Source organism: Silurus aristotelis (genome assembly GCF_946808225.1).
Source record: "Silurus aristotelis genome assembly, chromosome: 9".
Taxonomy (NCBI): Eukaryota; Metazoa; Chordata; class Actinopteri; order Siluriformes; family Siluridae; genus Silurus; species Silurus aristotelis.
Window position 1 is genome coordinate 25,781,862 of NC_139582.1, and position 12,200 is coordinate 25,794,061.

Here is a 12,200-nt window from a genome sequence, read left to right on the forward strand (position 1 = left end):
AAATATGAACTAAAACCAGAGCTTGTTAAAACGTGTATCAGTGTTTTTATTTTCAGTAATATACTTAAACAACAGTAAACATTTTCACATTTTATACACTTTGTATATTAACTGTGCTGTAATTAAGAGCTATGACTCAGTCTTTCATTAGTAAAAATCCTGTTTGATCTAAGCTTTATTTAATTTATAAAAGCCAGGATTTCAAATCGCAACATTTCTCTCATCATTAATATAATCACAGCAGCTATATATAACAGATATATCTTAGCAGAGAGGAGGACCGGCAGGGTGATCTCACATTTAAATTTTTATAAATTTCAATTCATTTTGCTTTAGCATATTTTATTAGTTACATAAGTGTTGGGACTTAACAAGCTTCTTGAATAAAACTATTGTCCAGAGTACATTTCTGTTTCAGTCAGATTCCAGTGTTGAATGTACTTTAATTTGAAGGTAGATTAGCACAATCTTGTATCTTGACTCTGATTTTCTAAAGAAACACATTTCCCTAGGCAGCCCTGGTTACAAAATGTGTAATCACCTACTGGGTTTGTGCTAATAGTATAATTACAATGATATTGATGTAATAGTAAATAACTATTATATTTTTATATACAATGTATAGTATATTATTTATATTACCCATTCCACATTTAACAACAATTGCACATAGGCCAGTTGACCTAGGAATCCATGCATGGTTTGATCTTTTCCTATGAAATATAATGTGGATGTCAGGAATCCACCTGCCACACCCCCATCGGCGGCTGTCATTGCCTCCGTGTGCGCCTAAGCTCCTGGCTTCAATTGCACACACCTGGGGCTCGTTTCTCACTCATCCCCAGCTCCTATATGAACCCCACATTCACCCAAACTTTTGGTCCATTATTGTAGGTTCATCGTGGTATGTGGTAATGCGTATGCGTATCCCGATACGTACCTTTCCTCTAGGACTCCGCACTCTCTCCACTTCCTTCCAAAGCGCACCCCAGATTACCTCGATCTTTCGGTTATTGTTTTCTCTGCACTCTCGTTCGGCTACTACATTTTCCTTTGCCACCTCTGCGACGCGCTTCCTCCCAAGCGCATGCCGGATTCTTCACACGGACCGTGGTTTACTAGTTCGGGACTTTTGTGGACCGCGCTTCCAGGGCGCACCACGGATATTCCATTGCACTCATCTCGCCGCTACTGGTATTTACGTTTGGATTTATCTGTTGTGTAAATAAACCGTGTTTCCCTGGTACTTCGGCTTCCGCCTCCGTTCCTGTCGCATAACAGAATAACGGACCCCTGAAAAGGAATATAAGGACCAAAAAAAAAAAAATTTAATTAAAAAATGATCAGATTACTGCCGTGGTCCCGGCGCGATCCGAACCTCGGAGGAAGGATTCGCTCCGCCGCGATGAAGCGGCCGCCAAGCTCCGCCCCGTGGAAAACCCGGAAATCCACGGAAAGCCACGCCCCCTTGGAGACATCACGGGATTCCCAGCTTGCTTCTCCGGCAAAACAGATACGTGGATACGTGGAGTCGAATTCGTCTTTCTACCCAACGGAAAGAGCAAAGATTGCACTCCACATTTCTCTACTGTCTGGGGAATCCCTCTCTCTGGCCAGTGAGTTGTGGAGTGCGACTGAAGGCGAATTTGGCTCTTGCGCCCATTTTGTCTGGCTTCTCACAAGGGCACTCGGGATAGTCACAGCGGATCTCCACTATCTCTCCCCAACCTCCGAGAGCACGGATCCGCTCCAGAGTTTCCCGGAGAGCTCCGTCCCGCTCCAGAGTTTCCCGGAGAGCTCCGTCCCGCTCCAGAGTGTCCCCGAAAGCGCCTCTCCGCTCCAGAACGGCCCCGAGACCTCCAGGTGGGCTCCACCCTGCTCCAGGACGGCTCCTCTCTGTTCCAGAGCGTCCCCGAGAGCTCTTCTCCGCTCCAGAGAGTCCCCGAGAGCTCCTCTCCGCTCCAGAGAGTCCCCGAGAGCTCCTCTCCGCTCCAGAGAGTCCCAGAGAGCTCCTCTCCGCTCCAGAGAGTCCCAGAGAGCTCCTCTCAGCTCCAGGACCTCCCGGAGAGCTTCTCCCAAGTATCGCCACCTCCCGTCTCCACTGAGGATGTCCTTCCACCCCAGGTCTCCATGGTGGACATCTCTCCGCCTCTGGTTTGTGCTGTCACTCGGCCTCTGATCTCCGCTGGGGGCGTCGCTCCGCTCCTGGTCGCCGTGGTAGAGGCCTCTCGTGCGCCGGTCTCAGCCGTGGGCGTTCCTCGGCTGCAGGTCTCCGTGAGGGACGTCTCTCCATCTCCGGTCTCCGCAGAGGGCGTCATGCTACCTCCGGTCTTCGCCAATGGCTCCGCTACTTTCCTGACCTCCGCGTTGGGCGTTGTTCTGTTCCAGGTCTCCAGGGTGAGCATCGTCTGGTTCCTGCTCTCCACGGGGGCTATTGCTTCGCCCCAGGTCCTCCTCTGCGTCTCCTGGTTCTGCTGCGTTGCTGGACAGGTCCCCTTCGCTCCTGGATGACAGTCGGGGTCCTCCTACGAGTGCCCTGGCCCACCGGGCATTCTGTGGGTTGGGGCGTCCGGTGCCGCCCCTTTGGGGGGGGGGTGGTGTCAGGAATCTACCTGCCATGCCCCCTTTGGCGGCTGTCATTGCCTCCACAATGCGCCTTCAATTGCACACACCTGGGGCTCGTTTCTCACTCATACCCAGCTCCTATATAAACCCCACATTCACCCACACTCCTGGTCCGTTATTGTAGATTCATGGTGGTATTTGGTAATGCCTTCGCGTATCCCGATACGTCCCTATCCTCTCGAACTCTCTCTACGGCTGCGCTTTCCTTCCAAAGGGAACCCGGATTACCTCGATCCTTCGGTTATTGTTTTCTCTGCACTCTCGTTCGGCTACTACATTTTCCTTTGCCACCTCTGCGACGCGCTTCCTCCCAAGCGCGTGCCGGACTCTTCATACGGACTGTGGTTTACTAGTTCGGGACTTTTGTTAACCGCGCTCCTGGAGCGCACCACGGATATTCCATTGCACTCATCTCGCCGCTACTGGTATTTACGTTTGGATTTATCTGTTGTGTAAATAAACCGTGTTTCGCTGGTACTTCGGCTTCCGCCTCCATTCCTGTTGCATAACAGTGGACATGGGCTCCTTGATTTCTGTCATGCTAATCGAGTTCAATGAAGGGTAATTGCTGTGATATTCCACTTCATTATTGTAAAATAAATTATTTTATAATAGTCCATCTTATTTATAATTAAATAATTACAAAGTTAAAAACATTATTAGGCATGCTACAAAAAGTCTTTTTTTTTTTTAAATCTGACAACTGAAAGGAAAAAAAATAAAAAGGCCTACAATCAAGTCTGAAATCTTACATGAAAACATGTAAATGGCTAATTTAATTAAACACGCTGTTTTGTCTTGAGAGAGCGCTTTGCTTTTACCCATCATTAAATGTTTCCTGTGTGACACCTTGGTAATTAGACATCTTTATATAGGCCATTAGTTGGGAGTGAACCAGCTGATATTAATTTGCACTGACAAGGAGCAGGATTGCTTTCTAATTACTGATTGATTTCAGCTGGTGTCTTGGCTTTTTGCACCTCCCTTTCATCATGTGTTCAATACTTTTTCCCTGTGTCATTTCACAATATTACATAACTTAATTTATGCACATATATGAATTGATTTCTTTGTATGCACCTTTAGAAATAGATTTACTGAGAAAAAAAACGCAGTCAATACTTATTTTACCTGCTGTATTTCAAACGTTTTTTCTTTTACACTTCACTATATCCACTGCTTCATTTTGCTGTATTATAAAAATTACTTTCTTGTAGATTGATAAATGAAACAAGACGAATGTTTGTTTATAGATACTACCGAGTGAAATAATAAAAAAAAAATAGTAATAAGTCTACAGCTTTTAAAAAATAAATAAATAAATATATGCAGTACATAAAAAAAATTATTTCTTGTATATGTCCATTTCATTAAAAAATATTTTTCCCAACAGGTACCTGCTGAAGCATTCCAGCAGTCTGGTCCAACTAGAATACCCAAACCTAAAACCTGCAGTACTTCAACAGGAACAAACTCCAGGGCTGCACTGATACAAAGTAAAGGAACTGCCCAGGTCCTGCCTAAATTGGGGAAAAACATGAGTAATGATTTGAATACAGAGAATCTAATAACAAAGTCATAATGAATGTTAATTTAGCAATCTTTTTAGAAACTGAGAATAGTTTAAGTGATTATTATTTGTTTATTTTTAGAATTATTTGTTAGATAAAGACCAGATATTTTCCTTGTATGCAATGCTCATGAAAAAATAGAGATTATGAGCAAAGCTGAAATTTTCTTTATATTTTCTTGGGTTAAATCAGACCTAGGTTGTCTGAGACTACCAGAGGTCCATAATATTTTTAGGGAACACCCCAATCCTAATATCATCCTCACACATTAAAAGACAACAATGATTTCATTAAACTTAAAAACTTATTTATATATATATATATATATATATCGGATTATATATATATATATATATATATATATATATATATATATATATATATATATATATATATATATATATAGTGAAGAAAATAAGTATTTGAACACCCTGCTATTTTGCAAGTTCTCCCACTTAGAAATCATGGAGGGGTCTGAAATTGTCATCGTAGGTGCATGTCCACTGTGAGAGACAATCTAAAAAAAAAAAATCCAGAAAATCACAATATATGATTTTTAAACTATTTATTTGTATGATACAGCTGCAAATAAGTATTTGAACACCTGTCTATCAGCTAGAATTCTGACCCTCAAAGACCTGTTAGTCTGCCTTTAAAATGTCCACCTCCACTACATTTATTATCCTAAATTAGATGCACCTGTTTGAGGTTGTTAGCTGCATAAAGACACCTGTCCACCCCATACAATCAGTAAGAATCCAACTACAAACATGGCTAAGACCAAAGAGCTGTCCAAAGACACTAGAGACAAAATTGTAAACCTCCACAAGGCTGGAAAGGGCTAAGCAGCTTGGTGAAAAAAGGTCCACTGTTAAGGATTTCATTAGAAAATGGAAGAAGCTAAACATGACTGTCAATCTCCCTCAGACTGGGGTTCCATGCAAGATTTCACCTCGTGGGGTCTCAATGATCCTAAGGAAGGTGAGAAATCAGCCCAGAACTACACGGGAGGAGATGGTCAATGACCTGAAAAGAGCAGGGACCACCGTTTCCAAGGTTACTGTTGGTAATACACTAAGACGTCATGGTTTGAAATCATGCATGGAACGGAAGGTTCCCCTGCTTAAACAAGCACATGTCAAGGCACGTCTTAAGTTTGCCAATGACCAGTTGGATGATCCAGAGGAGTCATGGGAGAAAGTCATGTGGTCAGATGAGACCAAAATATAACTTTTGCATGGGGGTGGTAGCATCATACTTTGGACGGGGGTTCTGCACATGGGACAGGGCAACTGCACTGTATTAAGGAGAGGATGACCGGGGCCATGTATTGCGAGATTATGGGGAACAACCTCCTTCCCTCAGTTAGAGCATTGAAGATGGGTCGAGGCTGGGTCTTCCAACATGACACTGACCCGAAGCACACAGCCAGGATAACCAAGGCGTGGCTCTGTAAGAAGCATATCAAGGTTCTGGCATGGCCTAGCCAGTCTCCAGACCTAAACCCAATAGAGAATCTTTGGAGGGAGCTTAAACTCCGTGTTTCTCAGCGACAGGCCAGAAACCTGACTGATCTAGAGAAGATCTGTGTGGAGGAGTGGGCCAAAATCCCTCCTGCAGTGTGTGCAAACCTGGTGAAAAACTACAGGAAACGTTTGACCTCTGTAATTGCAAACAAAGGCTACTGTACCAAATATTAACATTGACTTTCTCAGGTGTTCAAATACTTATTTGCAGCTGTATCATACAAATAAATAGTTAAAAAATCATAAATTGTGATTTCTTGAATTTTTTTTTTTAGATTATGTCTCTCACAGTGGACATGCACCTACGATGACAATTTCAGACCCCTCCATGATTTCTAAGTGGGAGAACTTGCGAAATAGCAGGGTGTTCAAATACTTATTTTCCTCACTGTGTGTATATATATATATATATATATATATATATATATATATATATATATATATATATATATATATATATATATATAATAAAATACCTGCTTGTTTAAATAACATAAAATAATATAGGATATAAATAATAGGATAAATCTAATTAATGCAATATGTTCTTTTATTATATTGAATAAATTGAGTTAAGAGTAAGATATGAGTAATCAATTATATTAGCACAAATAATATTGGTTCAATAAAATTCAATAAATGGAAAAATGAAACTAAATATTTTACATTTGTTAAACCCCATTTGGGTAATACAGATGTATATATAAGTGAATGTGTGTGTGTGTGTGTTTTACATTTTATATTACATTTTTTCTACATTTATTATTTAATTTTCAAGATATGTTCTACTCAACATTTTTCATTATATCAGCAAACTTTAACAAATGTCTTTATCCGTTCCATCCTTCATTCATTCATTCATTCATTCACTTCCTTGATATGTGGGATTGTCAGGATATTCTTAAGAATATTCATAAGAAAATGTTAAAAACAAGAATTTTTTAATTGCAGCTGGACTTAAAACGCATAATCCATATCGCTAAGCTGCCGTTAAAACCAGAAGTACCTCGCTTTCACCCATACACAAAATAAACTACATATTGAGTGAGTAGCCACAGTGACACGGCACTAACACTAGTTTCTTTTTTATACCCCTGGCATTGTTGTGTATGTTTTCAAATTTAATAATAATAATAATAATAATAATAATAATAATAATTATAATAATGATGAAAAAGGAGCTTAAAGTGGCAGTGCTGGAGTGAGACATCGTGGATGGAGCTATCCAAATAAGTTTATCCAAATAAAACTCCCTAAAAGACATTTAATATGACGAAAGTTCTTTATCTAAAATAAAATAACTTATTGCTCTTTGAAAATTCTGATAAATATGCAGAATTCAAAGAAAACTGACAATAAGAAAGAAGATACTCAAGAAACGAGTCTGCTATTATCCGACTCAACGCCATGGTTCCATGCAGAAATGGAAAAAGGATTTCTCAGAATTCAGGAGTTAATTGACGGACACCTGAGTAAGTGCGGAGAATCCTTGGTAAAAATGGGTAATGAGCTACAATCAATAAATTTGCCTTCACAAAGATGTCGTGGATGTCAAGCTGGCTTTTGATAATAAATTAAACAGCTAATAAATAAAATCGATGATCTCGAAAATCAATCTCGTCATCAGAATTTTTATCTTGTCAGATTCCCAAAAGTAGTGGAAGGTAGAAATGCTGTGGACTTTTTGACGGCTTTTGACTACCTAAGATTCTGGGGCGGGAAGACATGGTCTACAAAATTAAAAGAGCTCACTACACTTTGCAACGACGACCAGCGGAAAATAGCAAACCATGGGCTATTCTGATTTGTCTACTTCACTATGGAAATACACTTAATATCCTCAATATGGACAGAGAAAAGGGCAAGCTCACCTATGGCAACTCTACTATCATGATATTTTGTGGCATATCATTAACCTTATTTAGAAAGCAACAAAAATTCGGCGCACTCAAAAGATAGCTTTGAAATAAGGATGTGTCTTACGCGATGCTTCATCCTGCGACCCTGAGGATTCAGTTACCGGAGGGACATATGATCTTTCAACTCTAAAGCATCAGTCGAGACCTACCTAGAAGACATTTGACTAATTGAATTTTTTGGGCTGTTTAGAAATAAAAATAAATGTTTGTTTAATGACCTTTTAAGATGTTTAAATTTTCATTTAATAATAAAGTTAAAGAAGTTCATCTGAAAAGTAAACTTGTCATTTGCTCATCCTAATGTTTTTACTGTTTTGTTATTCATTATTTTACAATTGAACAATTAAAATCATATGACACCGTTGTCATTGGCTTATATTTATTATTTACTGAAACCTGATTAAATACAGTAATTTACAGTTTGTACATTTTTACAGTAAAATTACAAATGGGTAATGAATTACAAGTTACATTTTTATTGCATCAAAATATATTACTGGAGAAAAGACAGTAAAATATTGTATGTTTGACATTTTAAAATATACTATACTGAAAATACAGTACATTTACAGCAAGATAAATAATATTGTATATATTAATACAGTATTTTTTGCTGTAAGTTTTATTTATAGTAAGTTACTGTAAAATATACAGAAAACTTTTAACAGTGTAATCTAAAAAAGTTAATCTAAAAGTATTGTTCATGATTTCACTTGGATTGTAAAGTGCATTGAAAGATATAGAAAATAGCATAACAGCAACAAACTGGTTAAAAACAAAAAAAATAAAAAATAAAAAAAAATAGTCCAGACTATGGGTTTATCAATGTATATTCTAAAAACAAAGCATAGAACAGTACAAGCAGGTTCCCAGGCTTTGGCACACTTTTAAACTCATCCATGATCTCTGTGATGGTGGGGACTTGCCACCAGCAATGACATTTTAATATGCTTCATTCACAACAGGAGGCCTGAAGCTACACTGTCTAGTCTTCTCTTACGCAAACTGCTCGAAGAGATACATGAACGCTTCTATAGAGTTCTTTGCCTGGAAATCTAAGCATGTTTAAGGTCAAACTCAGTTTAATACTAACTGCCATAAAACAGTTGTAGTTGTAATTGTCTTTTCTACCATAACCATCTATCAAAAACATAACAATAAGAAAGTTGTGTGAAAGAAACCATGAATAAACAAACTTGCCATTGTTTTAAGGGATGCTTTTTGACCACTTTTAAACTCATTCATGTTCTCTGTGATGGTAAGGATTTGCCACCAGCAACGTTCTAGTTCTTGGCCCCACCCCTTATTCAAGTGCTTATTCACTATTCATAACAGAAGGGCTAAAGTTGCACTGTCTAGTCTAAAAAAGTACATTAAATTTATTTAATTTTACTCTATTTACACATTTGAGTAACATGCTTACTAATTTGCTAAATGAATCAGACTTGCATTTAAATGGCATTAAAACTTGCATGACATAAAAAAAGGGTTGATACAGGTTCATTTTTCTTTTTCATGAAGGAAATACAATACTAAAAAGCTTCTGTGCTAATCCATGGTTTACGTGGTTGTTTGTGATTGTGTTTCAAGAAGGTATCAAAATAATCCTAGGTTATAGGAGCTCAATAGTTTTATAAATATGCAAGCCAATTTACCAAACCTAAAACTATTCTACCACAGATGTAGACATTAACTAAACCTCTTAAACTGTATCTGCATGATTTTATGCATTGCACTGCTGCCAAATGAATAAATGATCAGATAACTGCATAAATATGCAGGTGCACAGATGCTTCTGTAAACATGAAAGTCAAGCATGAATAGAAATTGTAATGGTTTTCTGACTTGTAGACAAACATTTAACTGAATACTGTAGCATTGAATATCTATTAAAATGACCAGGAACTGTGAAATTACAAAATTAGAATAGATGTACTGGTAAAATATATGTACTGTTACTAATTCTTTGATAATATTCTACTGACTGAGTAAATAAAATGAAAACAAGACTACATTAGACTATTGTGGGGATTAAAATTTTGTTTTTAATGACTACGTACCAAGTACAGTTAAAAGAGACGTAATGTTTTTAATGTCATTCCAAGCATACACTACATTTTTGTTGATTTGCTAGCTAATGTCAATGTTAGTGATTGCTCTTTTCACTGGATCAATTTTAATTTTCTTCTCTCTTTTTTATTACTTGATGAAACAAAGAGGTGAATAGAAACACACAAACACATGGAGAGAAACACACAAAATATACACATGAACATAGATTTACTTTAGAGTCTGAAACATCAGAGACCAGAACATCTGTTTGATGTAGAACCACAGGCTCCCAGAGAGGGACAGTAGCGGTTTATACACATGATATCCAAGCAGAACCAGACCTGACACAACATGATTCAATTCAATTCATTTTTTTTGTATAGCGCTTTTAACAATGCATCAAGCATCCACTGTCTAATGTCTTTTACACACTCCTCAACATTGTTAAGCTGATCTCTCTCATCTGGCTTTGCTGAATTATACAACTGTGTATCATCAGCATAGCAATGGAAGCGAATACCATGTTTATGTATAATTTCACCCAGAGGCAGCATATATAAAGAGAAAAGCAGTGGGCCTAAGACAGCTCCTTGAGGAACACCAAACTTTACCTCAGAGGGTGTGGAGAATTCACCATTTACATGTTTTCATTTCCTGTTAATTTTGCTACTGTGCTTAATAAAAATCTAGGATTATGCTTGTTATTTTCTATGAGGGTGGAGAAATATGCTGATCTAGCAGCACTAAGAGATTTTCTATAATTTAGGAGGTTCTCCTTCCATGCTATTTGAAATACTGTTAATTTTGTTTGACGCCATTTACGTTCCAAATTCCGAGTGGTCTGTTTTAAGGTGCGTGTATGATCATTATACCACTGTGCTAATTTTTTATCCCTGTTCATTTTGATCTTAAGGGGAGCTACATCATCTAGAGTATAACGTAACGTTGATTCTAGGTATTCAGTGGCCCAGTCGAGCTCTGCGGGGTCAGACGGAGATCTATCTAATATCGTAATTTCTGGAAGATTATTGAAAAAACGAGCTGCTGTAACTGACGTGAAAGTACGCTTAACACGGTAATGTGGTGAGGTAGAAATGTGGTGAGGCAGATTTTAAAAGAGATGAGATAATGGTCTGAAATAGCTTCAGACTGTGGAATTATGACTACGTTTTTAATTTTTAATCCAAATGTTAACAAATCAAGAGTGTGTCCACCACTATGAGTGGGACCTATAACATTCTGATTAATTCCAACTGAATCTAGAATGGACACAACTGCTGCTCTTAAGGAGTCTTCCTGATTATCATGAATGAATGAATGAATATCGGACGGTATCCATCCCACCCGGGAAGGTGCTGCTCTCATTTCTTGTAGTATAGGTAATAGTCTCAGAACAGCACTAGTTAACAAGTGACTGTCTAGAGCCAAGGCCAGGGAGCAGACAGACAGGCTAAACCGACCGTCTGCTAGCTGCACAGAGTCGTCACTCAGGATCCACCATATTGAGACTGTGTCTGTCCCCCGAGCAAAACCAAAATATAGAAATTATGAGAAAGTCTGTTTTAGTAACCTGATTAACATTAAATTAAATAGGACTGAACGAACAACCAGCACCTCTGATCTAAAAATAGGATTGTTGAACATTAGATCTCTCACGTCAAAAGCGCTGACTATAAACGAAATTATTACCGACCAGGAGTTTAATATAATGTGTTTGACCGAATGAATATGTAGCATTAAATGAAGCGAGTCCTCCTGGGTATAGTTACATACACCAACCCCGTCTAAATGGCAGAGGAGACGAAGTCGCAGCTATCTATAATAATATTCTAAATGTCACACAAAACACTAAACAAAATGTAAAACATTTCAAGTTCTTTATAACCACCATAAAATAATCAGTGTCCGAAAGCAGGTCTAGTCAGTCAATTTCACTAATTATTATTTATAGACCCCCAGGGCCCTACTCTGATTTTCTCATAGAATTTGCAGATTTCATCACAATTTCGCTACTTCTTTAGACAAAGCATTAATTGTTGGTGACTTTAATATTCATTTTAATAATCAGGAAGACTCCTTAAGAGCAGCAGTTGTGTCCATTCTAGAGTCAGTTAGAATTAATCAGAATGTTATAGGACCCATTCATAGTGGTGGACACACTCTCAAATTGTTGTTAACATTTGGATAAAAAAAAAAAATAATTAGTCATAATTCCACAGTCTGAAGCTATTTCAGACCATTATTTAATCTCTTTTAAAATCTGCCTCAGTTCTACCTCACCACTTTACCGTGTTAAGCGTACTTTCACGTCAGCTACAGCAGCGCGTTTTATCAATAATCTTCCAGAAATTACGATATTAGATAGATCTCCGTCTGACCCCGCAGAGCTCGACTGGGCCACTGAATACCTAGAATCAACGTTACGTTACACTCTAGATGATGTAGCTCCCCTTAAGAAAAAAATGATCAGGGATAAAAAATTAGCACAGTGGTATAAATCATACACG

General features: G+C 38.3%; 1 protein-coding gene across 1 annotated transcript in view; it reads left to right on the top strand.

Annotated features, from left to right (window-relative positions):
- The window catches only part of filip1l (filamin A interacting protein 1-like), a 32,425-nt gene extending 27,925 nt beyond the window's left edge, over positions 1 to 4,500 (top strand). Inside the window, exon 7 of the mRNA XM_083550617.1 lies at positions 4,019 to 4,500. Within this exon, the coding sequence (XP_083406743.1) occupies positions 4,019 to 4,207 (189 nt within the window). The 3' untranslated portion in view covers positions 4,208 to 4,500. The remainder of the gene's footprint in view (positions 1 to 4,018) is intronic.
- Positions 4,501 to 12,200: the final 7,700 nt, after the last annotated feature.